Source organism: Anser brachyrhynchus (assembly GCF_964034855.1).
Source record: "Anser brachyrhynchus genome assembly, chromosome: 13".
Lineage (NCBI taxonomy): Eukaryota > Metazoa > Chordata > Aves > Anseriformes > Anatidae > Anser > Anser brachyrhynchus.
The window spans coordinates 15,125,022-15,148,008 of NC_137708.1; the positions used below are offsets into that span (position 1 = coordinate 15,125,022).

The 22,987-nt window shown below is 42.9% G+C and overlaps 1 protein-coding gene across 6 annotated transcripts in view; it reads left to right on the forward strand.

Moving 5' to 3' along the window:
• The window catches only part of ENOX2 (ecto-NOX disulfide-thiol exchanger 2), a 50,663-nt gene that overhangs the window by 14,247 nt on the left and 13,429 nt on the right, over positions 1–22,987 (forward strand). For 4 of the 6 annotated variants that reach the window (XM_080554082.1, XM_080554085.1, XM_080554084.1 and 1 more), the window contains 6 exons: positions 295–429; positions 5,575–5,730; positions 10,465–10,671; positions 13,246–13,479; positions 14,708–14,920; positions 16,436–16,542. In XM_080554082.1, the coding sequence (XP_080410208.1) occupies positions 295–429; positions 5,575–5,730; positions 10,465–10,671; positions 13,246–13,479; positions 14,708–14,920; positions 16,436–16,542 (1,052 nt within the window). The remainder of the gene's footprint in view (positions 1–294; positions 430–5,574; positions 5,731–10,464; positions 10,672–13,245; positions 13,480–14,707; positions 14,921–16,435; positions 16,543–22,987) is intronic. The other 2 variants (XM_080554083.1, XM_080554087.1) reach the window with 2 other exon arrangements.

Below are 22,987 nucleotides of genomic sequence, written 5' to 3' on the forward strand. Positions count from 1 at the left end.
CATTTGTCCCTTCTTCATAAATTCTTATCTTTAATCAGTGTTCCTTCAAGGTCCCTTAGAGCTGTGTATTGTAACATACAAAACATAATTTACATGCTTCTGGAAGTCAGTTCTTCCATAGACTTGCTTCCTTGAAATGTCATCTACTTGATTTTTTTTTCAGTTGGCCCTTTTCTATATGTTAGGGTCAAATCTGTTTTTGTATGCTGATACCTTAGAGCCTTCTTGAGTAACATATGTCCAGCAGAAAACTGAAGATATGCACTGAGCTCTTCATTACCTTTTTTCTCTCAGCAGATAGTGGCAGAAATCTAAGCCTAGACTCCATTCCAATGGGTTTGCCAATGTCAGACCCAACTGCCTGGGCCACTGCGATGAACAATCTAGGGATGGCTCCCATGGGAATGACAGGACAGCCCCTCCTGCCTGGTATGTGAGTTATCCAGACTGTGTCCACCTTTTCTTTCAAACAAGTCTTTGGGAAGAACCTATTTCACTTTAGTTAGATTAATGTGTTTTTTATGCAGTAGGCATTTAATGCATTTCAAACACAGCGTATAATGTCTACGAGTGATTTATTTAAAGGTCAGTGTTTTAAAACTGATTTCACAAGAAATGAGAATACATATTTATTGATGCAGACAGTGGCTGCTGGGGGTTGGTTACCTCAATAACTCTGCAGTGGACTAGCAAGAGGAGCATCTTGCACTGAGACATGTCTACAGAGCTCAGGAAACCAATGACGTCAAGTAACACATTCTAAGATGAACTGAAACTGTGCTTAGACTGAAGGGGGGAGGAGAATGAAGAAGAGAGCAACAAAGCATTAAAATGGATATGGTAGAAATTAATGGAGGATTCTGCTCAAGAAATGGCCACTTTGTTCATGGATGAGTCAACCTATCCAGTTTGTTAAAGAGCTTCTGTCATAACAGACCTGCGCTGTACCTGTGGTGTTTTTACTCGGGTAGGCAGCCAAGCTCCACCTCAGCTGCTCTCTTGCTCCCCCTCCTCAAAGAGAAAGTAAGAAAAAAATATGATGGAAAGGGCTCAAGTGTTGAGATAAGGATGGGGAGATCGCTCAACAATTACCGTGATAGGCAAAACAGACTCAGCGTAGGGTAGACTTTTCTGTCCCCTGGGCATAGTTTCACATTTGCCTTTGCTGTAAGAGATGCTTTCATGTCTTTTTCTCCTGCTCACGTACATGTGCCAAGTGAAAATCAGTAGAAGTCTGTACTGGGAGCGTATGCAAGTTTGAGGCCAGTTTCCCATTCCCTGATGTAAGAATGGGGAAGGCTTTTGGTCTTCTGAGTAGTGTTCATCCTGATCCTTTTGAGAGTAGACTTTGGGATCAGGAGTTCTGCAGCCAACACAAATGACTGAGAATGTTTTAGAAGGAGCATGATGTTTTTTCTGATCTGATTGCAAGAGCAGAATGCCCTGGTGAATGTGGATTAGTTCTCACACACAATGATATTTTGAGGTTTAGACCAGTCATATTTGTAGTATCTACATAAAAATAAAAAAAGAGAGACAGTGGAAGCTTGAAATGCTGTGGACCATCTTTGCTTAAAGCCAGGTGAGATTAAAGTTTCAGGTCACAGTAAAAAATGGCTAAAAATGCTTAAGAACTTACTAGCTTAATACTGTTTCTACAGATGAAGTAAAGCATGTAGTTGTGAGATGCTTTGACAGGATTGCAGTATCTAAAATGAATACACAGCATCTTTCATGCCATCCAGGTAAAGCCAGTTTTGTATAGAAAGGTTATCAGTTTTCACCAAACAAAACAGCACCTGCCAGGCCTGTTTCTGAACTTGTTAGAGTCCTCGAAGACTTCTTTCCTCCTTTTTTTTTTTATTTTCCTTACAAATGGAGCCTGACTCTTCTGATTTTGCTTCTTAAGCCTCTCAGATGCTGGTCTGTAGCCACAGGCTGAGCTTCTTAACAGGAAAAGCAGACCTCTAGGCAAGACGGCAAGTTGTCCAGCATTTGAATATTGCTGGTTGAGCAATAAACAGTGGGGGTCACCACAAATCCAAAGACCACAGGTTCCGTTTCCCTCTGTATATACACTTTCTACCTTTCTTTACAATGTGGTTGTTCACTACCCTGCCAGTTCTTTTGCTTCTGATAATTGTACTTTTTACACACTTTTTAGGAAGCTGTAAGTCTAGCGTAATCAGAGAAACACCCATCCTAGATTTCTTCTCCTTCCAATTCCTCAAGCTCCTCTGCTACTGTGTTCCTCCATTAGGATTTTCTCTGATTGGCATCTATGTCCATTACTGTCAACTGACCTTGAAGGAATAACAAATTACCAGGACAATAGGAGACCACATGCTCTCATTGGTGTGAAGATTTACAGAATATGAAGAAAATTAATTTAGAGGCTTACAAAAGCAGTAGCAGTGAATTCACTTGTCTGTTCTGGACATGTGGCAGACAGCCCAGAGTAGGGCTGGGAGGAAGAGCCACCATCCTTGCCAAGGATGGTGAGCAGGTGGCTGAAACACACCATATTTTGCACCTTTTGCTGCCAGCTAGTGTGATTTCCCTGCAATAGCATTGTGAACCTTGCTTCCCAAAGATGGAAGACTTGGCTGTCATCAGTTCTGATGTTTAATGATATTTATGCTCTATTCCCGTTTTTTTTTTCCCTGCTGTGTCCATTTTCTGCTGGCCAGCAGTGAAATACGCCTGATCTCATAGGTGTACCTATGCCAAACTGTGCAGAGATGACAAGCAGGACCTTTAGATTCTAACACATGGGCATTTCAGCAGTCTGCATTTTCCAGCAGATCACTACTGCTCCCTGTCCCCCATCCTCCCTACTGTCTCAGCAGTGTGAGCTTTGGCCGTTCCTCCTCCTTCCAGATGCTTTTTATGGGCAGCAGTGGGCAAGGGCCAGATTCTCCCTGCTGATGTTTCGGAGTACAGCTCCAAGAAAATAATGAGTTTCTTTGCCATTTCAACAACGATTTCTGTAGGATGATACCAAGGCTGTGTTTATCATAGCACAAGCTGTGGAGAAACGATGAGTTGTGGGTGTGCGCCAAAGTGGCATGGCTCCATCTGCACTTCTTAGAGGGGTACCTCAGGGCCTGCTCCGTTACCTGCAGCATGGGCAGGGTGTGGTTGGGATAGACAGGCAGTATTTGTGAGAATGGTTCAAAACTTCACAGCTGGGATTGAGTTTACTGGCACAGATGTCCTTCCCTCCTTTTTGGCAACAAGCATCTCATAGTAAACCTTTGAAATCTGAAAGAAGTACTGGTAAGTTGAAGGTTAGGACGTTGGTTTTGGCAAGTGTTCTTTCAGCCCTTTGGGAAAGGGACTGTAACTGTGCTCGTTGTATTTCAGTTTGCTTTCAGTGGTGATATTGTTTCAGGTTGCATCAAGATGCTACTTGCTCAGGACTAAGCCCTTTAGTTTTTCTCCTGCTATCTCACATCTTCAAGTGAGTGTTACCACTAAAGGTCACAGCCATTCACAAGGTGACCTTCATCTTGAACTTCAATTTACCAGTACATGAATTTAAACCCCAGGGATCTGGGGTGGGGCAGCCTCTTTGCATTTTCTCTTTGCTGCTGCAAGCCTGTGAGCCAAACCCCAGCTCAAAGAACACTTGCATGGAGGATTGCAGTAGAAGAAGCAAATCCTACCCCACGATAGCAGACGTACAGGTATATCATTGATCATACAGCCCCAGCCTAACCCTAGATCTGAAAGTCATACCTTGCAATCTATTTCCTCTGTAAACTAACAACCAGTGTATGTTTCTGGGGAGTTGTGTGGCACCAGCATATGTGCTGATCCTTTTTTTAAGACAAGTGAAAGTACTGTTTAAAATAGCTGAAAACAGTGCTGTCTGCTTGGTCTTTTCAGCAGCATAATTTCTGAAATCTACATGGAAGTTTAAATATTAAAATTCTGTAACTTTAATGTCACACATTGCAAGCCAGGTATCACAGACTAGATATCTCAGCGTTAAGTGATTGTGAATAAACTAGTATATCTCAAAAGGATAAAATTCACATGTATCTTTAAATCGATTTTTTCCACAACTGGCTTCAGGGAAGTTTATTTTCCTTTCTCTGAAAAGTCTGTTTCATGGCAGAGGATTTGCTTCATGGCAGAGGATTTGTGTTTGTACTATGACGCTGTTCATGTGTGGTGTGAAATAGCGAACAAAACAATATACATAAAACTGTGTAGAAATGTAGCCCCAGATAAAATATTTTTAAAATACAAAGGAAAATAGAATTCAGCTACCAAACTCAGACATCCAATTTGTACGCTAAAAGCTGTCTTGCATCCAGATTATTGTTCATCCAAAGTAGGAGCTTTTTCTAAGTAGAAGAGAAGAGTACAAAACTGCTTGCCTGCATAAGGGATATGAATAGAACCTGAAATGATGCCAGCTTAGGATCAAAGGAAAGTGCTGCCTTGCACCACTCAGTTCTGCCTATTTGTAATTTTCATCTGTGCCTTACAAAATAAATCTTATCTGCCTACATCTGAAAAAAAGCAGCCAGATTCAGAGGTTCCATAGTGCTCAGGATAGCATACTCAGTGGTAGTGTTTTGTGGTATTTTGGGGATAGCCTAGATCCTCGGAATTTCTTCTGCTACAGAGAGAGGAATGGTGGTAGACAGTAGAGAAGATGATGTGCACCTGCAAGAGGAAATTGTTCCTGAGATCTCAACCTGATAGTACCAGCTGGCCCTGGTGGTGTCGGTTGTCCATACAGTTTAGCTGCTGACATTCTCAAACTCGTGAGCTTTCTTTCTAAGGAATTTATGTATGTGGTTTCTATTTTGGTTGCATGCAAGTATTGCTTCCGCAGTGTTCACAGCTTCAGAACAGATAAAATACCTCTCATTTGATAATTCTCCTTAGCTTTAGTTAGCATTGGAGGTTAAATGCAAGAGCAAAGTCAGAATAAAATGCTACTTATTCAGATATAGTCAGAATACTAAATAAAGCCTAGAAACAAGTTAAGCAGGGTAAGATGTGTGTTGCCATTGCAGGTTACACTTAATGGTAAAGTATTTCCTTAAATGCTCCTGTTTATTTTATCCAGATTTCTTCTGGCATATTCTTAGCTGCTGAAATTCGTACACTTGTCTAGTATGCAAGGTGGTGCCCTTAACACCATGTCACAAGCTGTCTGCCCTACTTAGCTACCTCACAAAATTGAGCTGGGTTTGCTTTTACACTGTTGCCATACATCATGGATTTTTTTTTTATATGGGCAATATAATACTTACTGGGAAAGGTTTTGATGCTAGATAAGAGATGGTATCTACAGAGTAGAAAGGGAAGTAGTTTATTTGAACTGAGGAAGTCTATTTGGCTGAGGCAATTGACATAGTTTTTTAAAAGTTTTTCTAAGGGTATATAAATGTAAAGTTTTCTGGTGAATTCTGATTTCTGGAATCCCTCTGTGTTGTTGTTTATTCAGCTAATTTTCACTGATGCATGTGGGTGGAGTACTTAATTTGCTGTCTGAATGAACAATTACTGTAAAAGTCCAAAACTGATTCCCTTATTCTCTTCCCCATTTAGATTTTGATCCTGCTCTTGGGATGATGACTGGAATCCCTCCAATCAACCCCATGATGCCAGGCTTGGGGATAGTCCCTCCTCCCATTCCTCCAGATATGCCTGCTGTGAAGGAGATCATTCACTGCAAAAGCTGCACTCTCTTCCCACCTAACCCACGTAAGTGTCTATTTATGTTTTGTCTTCTTTCTGTCTGTATATGAATGTGTGTGTATGTGTACAAAAATATGTATATAAAAATGTGTATATGAGAGAAGAGCCATTGCACTGCCTGGACATAGCTGCTGTGGGGTGAGTCACCATGCTCAAAAGCATGATGCTGAAAAACAGGTGACAGAGCTGTAGGAAAAATCTGCTTTTGTCATTGTTTGTAATCTCAATAAATAGTGTTTTCAGTTCAGTTAGATTAATAAGGATTGGGAAAGAAAATATTTCAGTCCCTGGAACTGGAAACTCTGCAGATGAATAGTGGTGGGACATAAGTGCCAGCTGCAATGTTAATACCTCTTGTATTCTGGGGAAAGTGTTGCTTGGCCTTATCCCATGAGTGCAGCCCCATATGCCTCTGGGGGAGCATTGCTGTTGCATCATTTTTTTTCTGCCACGTGCTGGTGCATGTGCAGTAGTGTGAAGACGTGCTTGTGACCTCTGTCTCCCGATCCTGAAAAATCTAAGTAACAGGTGATTTCAGATCTCAGTGATTTTTGTCTCAGGGAATTAAAGGAATGTTTCCTCATTTTTTAGGGCATTTTTTAGGTTTCAGAAAAAAAGTCATAAATGCTAATGCTGTGGTTGTTTTGTTTTTGCTATGTAGTGGCTGATTCAGAAAACAAAGCATGTTTGACAAATAATGTTCAGTGTGGACTGTATGCTGCAGCAGAAACTCAAGAGCAGCCTTAACAAAAACTGCAGTTTTGCAGCTGTGTTCCACATGAGCGTGGTGGGAGCCTGGGATAGTGAGCTGTAGCTGGTGTTCTGCAGGAATCTGCCTTCTAATGCCCAGTAGACCTTCTTAAATCCCCGTAATGCTTACCATCTGGGCTCCACTGGCTATCTTCCTCATCAGAAAAAATGAGGAGCAGACTTCCCTTTTTTCCCCTGAGATTTATTACAGGGCCATCACCATTGTGGATTCCATCTGGAAAACTTGAAATTGTTCTTGAACCTCACTGAACATCTAATGACAGCTTTCAACACTTCTTAATGGAGGCTACTGTGTTGGCATGTAGTATAACGGGTATATTAGATTCCTCTTCCTATTAGTGTTGCTCCTGAGGAAGGAGCTTTCCTACCTGACTTCTTTCTGTGGTTCTTATTCTGTAGTGGGAATCAAAGAATATTCCTGCTGGGAACATGTCATTCTTGTTTTCTGAGTTACAACCTAAATTACATAGATAATTACATAAACATCACTTTTATAGGTAGTATGGATCTGTGTGTGCTGGTGTAGCTCGAGAGGTAAGTGTGAAGCGTGTGCAGCTGCAGTACAGAGTTTAGTTTAGTTTTGCCAAATGATGGTGTGAAGCTAGTTCCTGGTCTGGTAATTAGTAGTAAACTGTTGTGGCCATGAGAGTCTGTTAGACCTTTTAAGACTGCTAAGTCCAGCAGCCAGCAAGGTGGTAACCTGGAGCTTGTCAGTATTTTGCCAAATATCACTGTGAGACCTGTTGCTGCTCTGGGGAGAGTGGGCTTACATTCCTTGTCAGAAAGCAACCTCAGACTATGTCTTTATGTAAAAATAAAATGTATCTTTTTGAGTGTTCTGGTGGCTTCTTTTTCTGGGGTCTAGGCTGCAATCTTTATATGTTCAGACGTTTTTCCTCTGCTAAAGCTAGTTATCACATGAGGGAGGATATTATAAGGGAGCAGACCACTTTCTTCAAGCTTCTGTAAATAATGTTTCTTGTGTTTGGCTTGCATTCCTACTTGTAGGCTTTATAATGCTTCCTTTTGTTGCATATATAATGAAAAACATGAACTGTGCAAGCTGCTCTCAGAGTGCATAATGTACATCTTGCCGTAAGTTTTGTATCGGGTCTACATCACATCTAAGCAATGCTGCCAAGGCTGTTACAGATTTAGGAGGGACCTTCTCAATACTGGATACTCCTGTTATACATGGAGCAAAGTTTGGTATGTTCCACGGAAGTGCACAGCACACTTGTATACCTAGGAGACTGGGAGGAGACTGGGAGGACAAGGCTGTACTTACAAAGGGCGCATTGGACAAATGTTCCTCAACACCTTAACTGTATCAATTAAACCTGTGATCAGCTCTGCCTCCCCGCTGGAAAGAACATGAACTCCATGGGGCTGTTTTATTCTCCTTCGATCTTTTTGACTGGTGCTGGGGCCTTGGTCACTCCTTGTTACATGACTGTCTGCGATACAGTAAATGTTTGACTTGGAAAATCAGAAATATGTGACCTAATGTGATTAATATTGTCCACAGAGCAGTGTTGAGCTGTGGCACTGCAGTGCTGTATTATTGCTCTGAGCAGACCAGTAGCAGTGGGAGGCTGTTGGCAGTTGAGCAAGGACGTAGTTCTTGGCCAAACCAAGATTTAGTAATGCATCTCACGTTTGCAGGAGCCTGTACATGCTGTCAGCAAAGCTCACGTCAAGATGTAACAGTTGCTTTTGAATCCTCCTTACTTGTAGCCAGCTTAGCAGGAGCAGAGGTTGCAGATCTACCACAGCATTATCAGTGGGATGCGGGCTTGTGCTGCTTCATTTATCACTTCACTAAACTGACTCTGATTTGAACAGCGGAAGGTGCTATTGCAGAGAGAGAGAGGGCAGGTCTTAGAAGTCTTCGTTTTCTCTTTGAAGAAAATAGGAAAAATAGTGAACGCTCAGTAGTGTAGCCATTTTGATGTGCTTGTCATGAGACTGGATTTCCCATCACAAGATACTTATTTGCAAGACTTGTGAAATGAGTTAACAGCTTTTAATGGCCTGTTTGTCACCCTGTGGTTGGAATGGGGCGCCTCCACTTGGTTCATATTACTGGGGTTGACAGGAGCTGCACATAATCACGTTCCCTTTGTCTGCTTTCTGCAGTGGGTACCAACATATGGCAGAGCCTGGCATGAGCCCTTATGTTAATGCAAGCAACTTGGCAGCAAGCACTCCCCCAGTCTTCCTGAGATTACTGTGTGCTAGGTAGGCAAGGCTTTGCTTGCCTTGTTTTCAGAGAAGAAGGTGCCAGATCCCGTGAGCTGTACTTACTGCCAGACAAGCAGAGTGAGAAGCACACCCAGTAAAGCATCAACAATAAATTTTCAAGTAGAAAAATAAACAAAAGTTATGAACAGGGAAAGATAGAAGTATGAAGTACAATCTCAGGCATACTTCTCCCCTGAGCCTGTGTAGCTCAGCCACAGCGTTGGGGCCCTGCAGAAGTCTCTGGGGCTGTTTCAGGTAGGAGAGCCTTGAAATTCTCGATTGGAAAAAGAGGAACTTACCTAATCTTTTCAGAAACAGTGCTGTTCCCTGGAAATATGACACTTTAATTATGCGGAGAAGATGCAGGAGATTTTTTTTTAGCTGCATGTCACTATATAATTCACAAGAAGGTGCCACCAGATGGCACCCAAATCTGATGGGCTCCCAGGAGTGAGAGTCTGTGATGTTCCCGTGCCCAGCATTTTAAGTAAACTCTGGTAATGCCTCGTCTCGTGATATATCAATTAGTATACCATTCCCCCAAAACAAAGAACCAAAAAAAGAAAAATAACATCCAACTGTCCTGGAAACAGCTTTTTATTTTTAATTAACTGTTTACAAGCCAGTTCAAAAATTTTGAACGCTATGTCAGAATGAAGATGCACTGCAAGTCTTCCCACCCTCTGAACGTGTAACAGTGTAATGCATCTCTTTGTGCTGGCAAACAAGTAACGCTCACACTCAGTGTTGTGCCCTTTAAGTCCCAGCTCATGGCCCTGATACCCCACCATCAGAACAGCCAGGTGATAATGTGCTCACTTGGGCAATGGCTGAAATCACAGAATCATGGATTGTTCAGCAGCTTTGTGCCGTTTGTACATGTCCTACCATTGGCAACGGGGAAGAAGAGGAAGTAATGACTTCTTCAGGAAGTAATGCAGAAAGGCAGCAATGTTCAAGAATCATCCCACTGTGGAAGGATGAAAAGCTGACAGCTCCCTCACTGTCTGGGAAGTGCCTGTCCATAAGAGACCACACCAGGGTAATTAAGCACAACACTACTTATCTTACCTGTCCCTTAGCACACCAGCCACAGTCCAGTACCATATGCATTATTCAAACAACAAATCATTGAATGTTGTTCAAGGTCCTGGTCTTGCATCTCCGCATCCAGTGAAAGATACCTAAATAAAAATAATATTTGGATTTGGGGATCACAATGTGGGCATATGAAGGTTGTTTCAAAACAATCCACAGCACTTTGCAAGGCTTTCCCTGACTGCAGAAATCCGGCCAGCACACTGTCAGGGCACAGACCTTACAGACTGCAGTATAGCTTTAGAATCCTCTGTATATGTTTTCTACTTATTCTGTATGTTTGGACAGTCCTTGAAGCTGTGCTTGTGTAACACCTCCTGTGATAACTTTTTGAGGTCCTAGCTGCTGCTCAAGTTTTATGATAGGAACCAGTGAGCCTTAGGCAAAGCGTTGGGAGAGTTTCACACTCCTGAGGTCTTTTGTTTAGAAACAGGGTGGTAAATGTGTTTGTTCTTGTGGAGCACCTCAGCAATGCTTGTACAACTCTTTGTTAATCAAGTCAAATACAATATTGCTAATCATACATTTGAAGGAATCCAGGAACCCTGTTAGGGCACACGGGCAAATGAATAGAAAGTGTTCTGACAAACCTAACCTGGCCTCTTTTCTTTCTGTTGCTGTTTTCAGATCTGCCCCCTCCAGCAACAAGAGAGAGGCCCCCAGGCTGTAAGACCGTGTTTGTTGGAGGACTGCCAGAAAATGGGACCGAGCAGATCATTATGGAGGTGTTTGAACAGTGTGGAGAAGTCATAGCTATTCGGAAGAGTAAGAAGAATTTCTGTCATATCCGCTTTGCTGAGGAATTCATGGTGGACAAGGCACTTTATCTTTCTGGTAGGTGTATTTCTGTCTGTTATGGCAGCTTAAAGTTCTGGGATATAGATGTAACGATGTCTTTATAATTACAATGAAAGGCTTTGTTTGTTGCCATTGGAAGATTAGTCTGATATTGTGTCAGTTCATGTCTTTTTGTGCTATTACTGCAATTCTGCTTAAATATCTGAAAACTGTGCCTGATAGGAAAGATAGCAATGCTTTGTTACCTTCGGTGCTCTGCAAAATATTGGGATGAGGTACAATCAGAGTCCATCCCCATCTTACATGGGTAAATGTCCAGTAAATTCTATAGAGGAAGCTGAATGTTCCTTTAAAAGTTTGCAGTAGCTCTCATTTACCTGTGAATTCATAGACTCACAGACTGGCTTAGGTTGGAAGGGACCTTAACAATCAGCTAGCTCCAACCCCCCCTGCCATGGGCAGGGACACCTCCCACTAAATGAGGTTGCTCAAAGCCCCATCCAACCTGTCCTTAAATACCTCCAGGGATGGGGCATCCACAGCTTCTCTGGGCAACCTGTTCCAGTGTCTCACCACACTCATAGTGGAGAATTTCCTCCTTATATCTTTAGATTAGATATCTGCCCTCTTCTAGTTTAAAGCCATTATCCCTTGTCCTATCACTACATCCCTGACAAAGAGTCCCTCCCCAGTTTTTCTGTAGGCCCCCTTTAGGTACTGGAAGGCAGCTATAAGGTCCCCCCAGAGCCTTCTCTTCTCCAGGCTGAACAGCCCCAACTCTTTCAGCCTGTCTTCATAGGAGAGGTGCTCCAGCCCCTTCATCATCTTTGTGGCCGTCCTCTGGACTCATTCTAATACCTCAATGTCCTCCTTGTGCTGGTGGCCCCAGAGCTGAATGCAGGGCTTCATGTGGGTTCTCACAAGAGCAGAGCTGAGGGGGAGAATCCCCTCCCTTGCCCGGCTGGCCACGCTGCTTTTGATGCAGCCCAGGATACAGTTGGCTTTCTGGGCTGCAAGTGCACATTGCCAGCTCACGTTGATCTTCTTGTCAACCAGCACTCCCAGGTCCTTCTCATCAGGGCAGCTCTCAATCCATTCTCCGCCCAGCCTGTATTTGGGCTTGGGGTTGCCCCAGCCCCGATGCAGGACCTTGCACTTGGCCTTGTTGAAACTCATGAGGATACTCCATTTTCTTTCTTGTTTTCATGGCCCTTCACTAGACTCTCTCCAGTATCTCCATGTCTCTCACGCACTGAGGAACCCAGAACTGGACAAAAAACTCCAGGTGTGGCCTAACCACTGCTGAACAGAGGGGAAGGATCACCTACCTCCACCTGCTGGTGATACTTTGCCTAATGCACCCCAGGACACCATTAGCCTTCTTTGTGGCAAGGGCACGTTGTTGGCTCATGTTCAGGCTGATGTCCACCGGTACCCCCAGGTCCTTTTCTTCTGGGCTGTTCCCCAGCTGGGTATCTCCCAGCATGTCCTGGTCATGAGATTCTTGTCAGCCCATTTCTCCAGCCTGTCCAGGGCCCTCTGGATGGCTGCATGGCCCTCTGGTGCATCTGCCACTCGTCTCAATTTGGTGTCGTCTGCAAACTTGCTGAGGGTGCACACTGCATCATCCAAATCATTAATGAAGATGTTAAACTGGACTGGACCCAGTACTGACCCATGGGGTACACTGCTAGTTACAGGCCTTCAGCTAGACTTTCTGCCACTGACCACTGCCCTTTGGGTCTTGCTGTTCAGCAGGTTTTTGATCCACCTCGCTGTCTGTCTAGCCCATATTTTAACAGCTTCTCTCTGAGAATCTTATGGGGACCACTCTCCAAGATCTTACCGAAGTCCAGGAAGACAATATCCACTGCTCTCCCCTTGTTCTTCAGATTGAGGAAACTTCCTCTTGGCAGTTACCCCTACTACATGAAACCCAATACAGCCTCTTTAGCTCCAGGCATTCTCTGTTTATAGTTCTCCCTGATCAAAGTTATAGCTGTGTGCACGGTCATCAGTGTCCTCCATGCACAATTGTTGTTTTGTTTCTGGGTTTGTTCTTTGCACAAAGTCTCTCTGTAGTTAATATTTTCTTCCACACGTCCCCCCCCCCCCCCAATGCCTTTCTTAACCACAGATGAGGGCCTTCTATCATGTCTGATGTGCATCCAGCAAAGGAGTCCTGCAAACAGTGCTGGTGAGAATTGCTCCCACACAGGAGACATGCACATCTGTTGACCTTTTCCTCCCTCTAATCAGATGCTTGTTCCAAAGATTACTTCCATCCTAGTATCTCCATTTGTTACCCTCTTTGCTGTGTTTCGCTTCTCATTTCCCATCTTCCCATCCAAACTTCCAGTTTTTGCCAAAGCGTGGAAGGATCCAAGGCAGTTCTGCCTTCCCCTTGAGAGCAGCTGAGCATAGTCCCACCTCCAGAGAGTCCCACTTCCAGAGTCACTCTGTGCACTAAGCTCTTCAATAAACTCTTCTGTTCAGGGACTTGCTGGCTTTGTGGGAGTTGCAGGTGGGTCCTACTAGGTTTATGGAGACTGAGATACTGCCCTGTGCAAGCCACCTGGCTTATCTGAACACTGTTGTCATCACCACCAGGCTATCGCATCAGGCTGGGCTCCAGCACTGACAAGAAGGACACTGGGCGCCTGCATGTGGATTTTGCACAGGCTCGGGATGATCTGTATGAGTGGGAATGTAAGCAGCGGATGCTGGCAAGAGAGGAGCGCCATCGTAGGAGGCTGGAAGAGGAACGCTTCCGTCCGCCCTCCCCACCTCCTGTTGTCCATTACTCTGACCACGAGTGCAGCATCATTGCTGAGAAACTAAAAGGTAAGTGGTTCTGTGGGCATGCAGCTACTCGTCTGCACAGATACTGAGGTAGGGAGTTGTATTCTCCAGTGGTGTTCTTACTGAGCTGAGGTGATGGTGTAACTTTAACTTCCCTCGTGCTTCACATTGTATGTTAAAGTTTACACAAAAAACAGCTGGTGATGATTACTTATAATATTAAGGAAACAGAAAATATAGGGGGAAAAATACTGTTGAACTGTTACAGAGGTGGATTTTAAAATCTCATCACTTATATTCTGGAAGAGGTAGCATAGACCCTTTTGCGACCCTGTAACAGCTAATACAAGAATGTGTGCTACTGGATTTTTTTTTCCATTGTTTTAATATCAATACATCTCAATCAATACATCTCTTTCTCCCCATCTGCAATTGTGACAGCTGCCACATTTGTTGTGTATTTCTTTATCATCTACCCTCATCTAATTTACTGGCTCTGTGATGTTCCTGATTTTTCAGTGTTTAATATAATTTAATTAACTATATGGGCTGAAGTTTTTAATTGTTGGTCTTTACTAGAGTATGAATTTTTGGCAGTGAGACAGGATGGATAATACATTTTTTTTGCTTTCCCAAGAAAGTCCATTCAAACTGAGCCCTCAGGCTGCACACAAGCTGCTCAGTGTTGCCTGTGGCTTCCGAGTATAAACAGAAGATTCTCATAAGCCTTACTGCACCAGTGCATCTCTTGTGCCTAGCTCTCAGCTCTATGCCATGAGCTGCTCTCCCAGCATCTCTTTTTCAGAATTGTTTGTCTTTTTGTAAAAATGAATGTATATTTGAGTACAACAGTTTCTTCCAAACTTTTTTTTTGTTTATGTTAAAATGACTGGTCTAAGTCCCAAGACCTTTTATGAAGCCTAAACCCCATCTGTAGCCTGATTCTTCCAGTCAGAGAATATTCACTGTCATGAAAGAATATGTCTAAATAGTCATATGAAGTTTTCCAGTAGGTTTTTAGCAGTTGATTTTCTCCTCTTTCTTTTTGTGCCTCAAAAGACAGTTTGCTGTCAGCTTGATATTAGACTTGCATTCCTTTGTGTAGTCTTGTGTTTGGTTAATACTGTGCTTTCAAGAATCCAGATTTGCCACTATAAGTAACTTTCAAAGGTTTCAAAGAGAGTAGTTCAGTGACGTCAGGGAAAGGATCTGCAATCTATACAGGCAAACTTGTACTTCCATGGTCTAAAGATGTCTTTTCTTGCTGCAGATGACACAAAGTTCTCAGAAGCTGTACAGACCTTGCTAACCTGGATAGAGCGTGGAGAAGTGAACAGAAGGACTGCGAACAACTTCTACTCTATGATTCAGTCGGCCAACAGCCACATTCGCAGACTGGTAAATGAGAAGGCAGCTCACGAGAAGGAGATGGAAGAAGCTAAAGAGAAATTCAAACTTGCTCTCTCAGGGATTCTGGTTCAGTGTGAGTAGTATTTTTGCACTGAATGTTGGTTGTCTGTTGTTGTAGGGAAGACACTTAATTTCTAGAGTCTGGTGAGGTCATACTGAAAAAGTTCCAGGAAAAAGAAATGGCAGTCCTTTTTACTCAGCTACAGTTAGTTTATAAGCTTATGTCATTAACTTATCAGAACTTTCTTGTGGAACTTTTCTTTGATGTCAGAGTCCGCATCCTGGGGGAGGAGAGCATGAATTCCTAATTTTTTTCCTCTTTTAATTATAGTCTATTAGAAATTCTGTCATCTTTTCAACATTGCGCTTCTGTGTACAGACAAGGTAAGTTCCTGGTAATGTGATGCCTCAGCGAAATGTACAGGATTTACTCACCAAAGGTAGGATGCAGTAGAGTGTTCCCAACACTCTCTTCTCAGTCACAGTGTAAGAAGTTACAGTGTAAACATGTTGCAGAGTAGAATTTTGAACTTTGGTCTTTCAAGTCCCAGTACTTTATTAAATCATGAAATCAAGTAAGAGTCATTGGGTCTGTTCCAGAATGTGATTTATAACAGTTCCTCAAACCACTCATTGCCTCTTACGCATCCCTTCTTTAAGTAAGTCTGATTATTTTAAGAGTACCTTTTCCATAACCGTACTGTCTCCTTGAGCCCCTTGGCTAGGATATGAACAGTATTAATGTTGGTTTTATATTCAGTAATTTTGGCTGTTACTTATCTGACACGTATTTTTATTTATTTTTTAATTCTGTAAAAAATATGGGCACGTGGTCCAGAAGACAATACAGTAAGCACTGCACAGTAAGTAGTAATAGCAGCATGCAACTCATCTCTATAAAACACCTAGCGGTATCTGAGACACTTTCAGATTTAATAATTAATCTAAATAGCTGAGAGATGTTTTTATTTCATCAGAGTTATGCCTCCTACAAGATTACATTTGTGGGGAAAAAAACAGCTAGGTGTGCTTTCTGCTGTTGGGTGAATTCTCATCCTAGGAGAGGCACTTCATATTTCAAAAAAAACTCTGCAAATTTTTTAGAAAAATATTTTAGAAGGAATAAACCTAAGGAAACAAAACAGTTGATGACTGATGGATTGGATGCAGTGCTCAGGCTGTTGCAGTGTTCTTTAGGACTGGACCCACTGGGCCAAAGAACATCCAAAGTGCTAGCTTTCACAGTTGTGAGAGGAAATGTTAGAGAGCGAATGCTACCTAGGTGTATCTGTTGCACTCACAAGCAGTGTTGCTCAGTGTGTTTGAATGTTTTTTTTTTCGGTGCAACATATGCCTTCATTTTTTCCAGTTAAGTGCAGATGAAGTTTTCCCAGTTGATCATGGCCTGGTGAAGCCCATACTTTCCTTTCCAGGCACAGAGTCCTGAGCATGGCTTCAGCACAGTAGTGTTATGACAAAAGGTTAGCCAAACCACCTGCCTGATTCCACTCTTTTACTCCTTTACTCCTTTGTTCGCCCTCTCTGGATGATATTCTGGCCTGATTTGACTGCTGATTTGATACTACAGTCGAGCAGATAGTGGCCGTGTACCATTCTGCCTCCAAACAAAAGGCTTGGGACCATTTCACGAAAGCTCAGCGTAAGAACATCAGCGTGTGGTGCAAACAAGCAGAGGTTGGTAATTTTCTATTGTGTTAGATTCTCCAGCGAGTCTCTTTCATGTCAGGATATTGATTTTGTGTTTGCACAATGCTCGCATGGGTAATGACATCTTAATTCACAGTGTAAGATGGGAATTACTCAGTCGTCTCTTGTGTTGCAGGTAATAAATTTGCTCATTGTACTTGTGTTACTAGAAGCAATATATTAAGATCTGTATGCCAATTGAAGTTTTGCACAATAATAATATTAGATCTGTTTTCTACTGTTTTTAATGTTAAAGCAAGAAGTATTTCTAGAGAGATGTTAAAGAAAACAAATATCATCGCCGAGATCAGCTTTTTTCACATTTTTCTTGAAAGATTTGAGAGATTGAAATGATTGCAGCTGGACAGTCTTGAAAACTTGAGGCAACATGTTCTCATATTCATATATTTATCTCATGCAGCAACACTGTTAGTGAAAAAATGATTTGAAGATGGTGGCAAGGGTGGGGATGATGGAAGAAGGAATGTTACTCAAACTGCTGTTCCTGCAAGAGGAAGAATAGTCTTCAGTCCCTTGTCTGATCTTATTTGATTCAGATACAACATCAGAAAAAATAAACCTAAGATAAAGAAAGATTGTCTGTTTGGAAAATGATGGTTTTGTCAGATATTTGTCCTGGAGTCTGAGATGAAATATGTGCTGCCTTCTGTCACCTGTGTAGTAGGGATGTCCTGTTGCTTGGCTGCACCTGGCAGTGGAGCACATCTTGATGCTTTGTGTCTGGCCTGAGGAAGGCTAGAGGAGATTGTGCTCCTGGGAATGTGGAGGGCTTCCAAGAGGAACAGAAGAGCCCCATGGTAGGTTAGAGCTCTTCTTCCATAGAATCTCATTTTTGTGTTCCTTCCTAAGAAAGGTTAATGCTCGAAGTGGTAACAGAAGTATTGTCACATTGGGGTATGAATAGTTTTGAAAGAAAAAGCAAGAAGTTGTATTTTTCTTGCTCATTAACCTTTTTAAGTTGCATGAGGCTTGAATCGGTTTTTACTTCTGGCAGTACACAGATGTCTTCTAAGCAGCAGGAAAAAGCAAACAACAACGAAACAAAAACCTGCTATGGAAAGTACCTGCCTTTTAAAGTAACCCTGCTGTGTTTAGATAGTAATTTTTTATTCACTGTGAAAATGCTAGCAATTTAGAGATGTTGTCATTTATGTTTCAAAAATTTGGCAAAGCGTATGCTTTCTCATCTCAGCATACCCTTAAGATGATTTACAGCCCAGTTGGTTTCCAGTGTTCCCCAAAGCCGTGCTGAGAAGAATATCAGCCTGAATGGGTAAGGTGGCATACTTGGCTGAAGGACTTGAAAGGAGTTGGATGTTTAGCACTACTGTCTAAGTGTTCCCATGACAGATGTGTAAATAGGTGACAGTGTCTTGTCTCCATACACTGCTGAGTAGTCAGGTTTGGGTGAGAAATCCTAGTCTGCTTCGTGGCTTTGGATTTCTTTCTTTGTTTTGGTTTCGTTGCTTGGAAAGCAAAGGCTACTGACTGCTGGACCTCATTGTGTGACTTCTCAGAGCCCTGTGCAGTCATTAGTGGATTTATCATCTTGAGATGGGGATAGGAGAGGTAGTGGATGAAGAAGTGTTTGCCTGATGCTGCCCACTAATTCTCTGGAAGACCAGATGTTTTAACTCCCAGTTGTGGATCGGACTCAGTATTTCTAGCACAGGAGCATGTGTGTCTGTATAGATTAGGTAGAACTGAAAGTCTGGAGATGCTTCATGACACCCACCCCAGTGAAGGCTGTGGTAAAAGAGATGTGCATTCTGAACTGTTTGTTTATTCACAGTAAAAAGAACTCAAATATATAAGCAGTAAAATAGCAAAGAGGAAGGATAGCTTTTTAACCACAGCATCTTGTTCAGTTGCTCTTTCAGTGTGATGTTGAAATCCAGTTCTGCAGTATTGTGGTGTCTGTCGCAAAGGTCTCTCCTGGTGGAGCACCAAGGTAGAGAGTACGTAAATTCTACTCAGATCCCAGGAGCATGCCAGTCTAGGCATGTCGCTTTCTGCAGGACACTTCTGCACCTTTCATGCACTTTGGATCTTATTGAATGTTGTAGAGCAGAACTCATACATTGATTTCTTTCAGGCATTTGAAGGCTAGGCTGTACCAAAGTCCTCTGTGTGGTAAGAGCACCCCAGTGCTATATAGTGTGTTCTGAGGGATATGGAAGGAAAGACTTCCATCATCACTTCTTTACTGATAATGTTCAGAACAGGGAAGAAGAAATGGCACACAAATATTTTAAATATTTTTAAAATACTCCATTTTTTGTATTCAAAAGCTACAGTATTAAATGAGTTCACTGATTATGTTAGGTAGCTACAACTCTGCAAGAACACCATACTTACCAACCATGACCTGTGATAGCTCCAGAGCTGTTCTGTAGGTTATCACCGGATCTTCATGAAGTCCTAAACCCGTCTCAGACCTGTGTGGATCTGCCTGGACGTGTTTCAGTGTAAAGCAAAACAGCTTTGCTTAAACCACCTCTGAAAATATTACTCTGTGTTTTTACTCTTAACTGTATTAAGATCACATCTTTTTTTTTTTTTTTTTTTAACTAAGCCTGTAATAATGAGCATCTAAAGAGAAAGCTTTTGTTCTCTGAAGGATGATAACTTCTGTGAAAGACGTGATTGTTTAATCTAGGGCATGGAAATGAAAGAAGTAGATCAGTGTATACTTTCATATAGGACAGATCTTGCAGGGTTGCTTTGGTGAAATGGTACTTAATCCAGCACTCTCAGGTGCAAGTGCAAAATGCTCGTGACATACATCATCCTTATTTTCTAGTGTAAGTCAAATTTAATATTTAATAAAATGGTGAACCGTTGATATTCCAGTGTATATGTAACATTGCCAACAGAAAAAGTGCATCAAGTATCTGATTAAACCTCTCTACACATATCCCATCTGCAAATGCATAAATAAATGATAGATCTGAGATAAGAACATGATTTGTCTGCAAAGTAGAAACATGATAAAGTTTTCTGTTTGGGTTCTGTTTATTTCTGTTAGGAACATTCCTGTGACGACTTAGATATGTCTTCCACACTACTCATGCGTTGTGGGTAGTACAGAATTAGTGACACAGTATCTTCTCTGTACATTCTACTCACAAGACTATAACACCATAGAAATTGTATACTAAAGGAGAATTGTTTGGGGTTGTGGACATATCCATCACCTTGCTGCTCTTCACTCATCATCACATGGGATGTTGGAGAATAAATTATGATAATTTTCAATAAGGTCGAGCAAGGTTGTGTGGATAGAGATCAGGAAATTCGTAACAATGAGACTGATCAGTGGAAAATATCACAGCCTTTATTTGCTTGGAGGTTAAGCAGCAGCAACTGTGTAACAATTCCTTGGTTATTAAAAGGAGTGTATTAAAGAATGTAGCTTACTGTGAACAGACTAAGTTTTTGCTGGAGAGAGGCTCTTTAAAAGAAAGTGCACTTAACCAGCCTGTGTTTGAGCAATGAGATTGGACTTGATTCTTTTCCTCTGCTTGGCACCAGGGAAACCATAGTTGCACTGCTCTGTCTGGCTTTGCCCCCTCTCTTGTCTCCACCACCCATATGACAAAGATGGCAGTGAATCAGAGGGAGCCCAGCAGATACCTGCCAGGATGTTAAGAGAGCTGGGCTTTTGTAACCTGGAGAAGAAGAAGCTGAAGGGCCCCCACCAGCAGCTTTCCACTATTTAAAGTGGAATGGCCTGAAGCTGCAACAATGGGCAGTTCAGGATGGATATCAGGAGAAAGTTCTTCACCCAGAGGTGGTCAGGCACTGGGACAGGCTCCCCAGCGAAGTAAGTGGTCCCGGCACTGAGCCTGCTGGAGTTCATGAAGCATTTGGACAACGCTCTCAGACATAGGGTCTGGTTTTTGGGTGGTCCTTTGGGGACCTAGGAGTTGGACTTGATGATCCTATGGGTCCCTTTCAACTTGGATATTCTGTGATTCTATAAAGGGCCCATGAAGAAGGCAGGGATGGTCTCAAGAGGCGCACAGCATGAGGGTGAGAGGCAATGGGCACATGTCACAGCCGTTGTTGTGGCACGTTTGGTTTAAGGCCAAGTTCTCTTCCTGAAAACCAGGGCAGCTCTAGAGAAGAGCCCAAAAAGATAGTGAAATCCCCATCTTTGCAGATGAGCAAAACCCAGCTGAGTTTTGAGTAAGGTCCTGGGCAGCTTGGTCTGGGCTTGCAGGGAGCACTTCTTTGAACATGGCAGGGATTGACTTAGACACTTTGGGGGGGATTGCTTACAGCATAAATCTTCCTGTGATTCTATGTTTTTTTGATATATTGAGTTTCTTCTACAAACATCTTCTACAAACTTAGAAAACAAGTTTATTCCAAAAAAGCCAGAAGTCATCTTTCACCGTAAAGATCTTTTAACATTAAATGTAAACTTGATCTAGGCAAAGTTGACAAGTTGGTGGTAACTGTTTATCCAGAAGTCATTTGTGACTGTGGGGTAGGTATGTGCAGGCCACCTTTCAGCATAGCTGCAACCTGAGAAAAATCTGAATATCTGTAGAGTTGGATAATATCCAACTTTGGTAAAAAACAAACAAACAAACAAAAAAAAAAAAAACAGGTGATTGATCCTCCACAATGACAATTTTCCTGGGAATTTTGCATCTGTGAACCTTCCCATGAGACTGCACTTCTGAGACTTTCTTTCCCGATCCCACTTAGTCAATCCTTTCTTAGCAGATGTAAAGGAGGAGCTCATGTTTTGTTTTATACCAAAAAAGATAGTTGGAGAGTCTTGATTCAGGTTATGCCTCTTCTTTGAGCCCTAGCACTTCTGTTTTCTTTTCTGCTTGCCTGAGATTGCTTACCGTGACTGGGGTGGGAGCGCTCTCTCCATTTGGAGTGGTCTTTTGTTCCAAGGTAAGTTCTCCCAGTGCGAAGAGGCAGTGAGACCAGTGGTGAGGCCTCTTACAGAGACACTTGCTACTAGGCTCAGCTTTCTTTCCCTTATCAGGGTCTTTTCTTAAAGGAAGGTGGACCCCTAATATGCATCTTATTGCTACAGCGTTTGTTGGAATTTAATCCTGTGGGTGATAGCATCAGAGGAAAGCCTGGAGGACAGCTCGGGGAATGGGTGTGTACTGGGGAGTCACTGGGCTGGGGCCAGGGTTTTATCTTTGCTGCTCTGTCAGTGGTGATATAAGATGGCTTTGCAGGTGGGTCCTGTAGCTGAGGGTAGCTTATGAAGAAGCCATGGCAGCTTGAGACTTGGTGAAACATTACAGTGCGGTAACTGCCAGCTGCCTTCTGTCCTTGTTTTGGAAGGGCTTTGTTCAAGTATTTGTCCTCTGGTGCTTTTCCCTCCTCCATGCAGGGCTCCCCCTCAGACACAGAGCAGCCATGGCCTGCTTGGTCAAGGCACTGGTAAACCCTGGCATGTCCAAGCTAAGCTTGGCCCCTCTGTGTGTTGTGCTCTCTGCAGGCTCCTCCAGCTTCAAGGTCACTTTAGGATTTTAGCTATTGGGCAGAGTTGGTTAAAAACAACAGGAAAATTTTTCTACAATTTTCAGCCCCATTTTATGCCTGGTCCCCAGGGCAGGCAGCAGGTGTTTTGGAGCTGCAGCCAGCCCTGTCCCTCATGCCTTGGTCTGCCTTGTTCTTACCCTCTTCCCATTGCGGTCTCCAAGGTATCCACACACCCAAACTGAAAGCACGCTCATTTTGCCTGTTGGCTGAGCTTGGCTGAGGTGTGTTTGGTGCTAGCAAGCAGAGTTTTTGAAAGCTTCAGGCCATTAGAGTAAAATCTGCAAAGAACTGGACATTGATTTTATTTCATAAGTAGGTCTTCTGTGTCTTTTCTCCTACAGCTGTTCCTGGGGTGTATAATCTGAGTGAAGTTTGGGTAAACTAACATCAGGTAGGGAGACTTGGCCAGCTGTGCTAACCTCTAGTGAGTATTTTTGGCACCTCTGTCTTCTTGAATACTGGCCATCACTTTCTGAATATCTCTTGTGCTGCCCTTGTGCAGGGGGGTAAGTCTGGGCTAAATATTTCCTTGTGTTGCATACGGGGCAGTCTGTGCAGAGTTCTCTGCAGCCTGAGTAGGGGACAGAGCTGAGGGATGGGTGAGGTTGGCTGGCTCTGCTTGGACAAGGTGAAAGGCATGGAAAGGACACGTGAGCAGGAGCTGGGGTCACTCAGAGGGCAGTGTCTCAGTTCCTTTCTGATCCCTAAGGTGGAACAAGGCTGTGACAGAGGAGAGAGGATCTCAGCAACTGCAGGGGGAGCCACTGTGGTGCAGGCTGAGCCCTGGAAGTGGGCACAGATGCAAAAGGAGAGAAGCTTCAAAGCTCACCAGGGTTGATACGAGTTAGGAGGTGGCTGGGCAGTGTCTGGCCTCTATCTGTGTACTTGC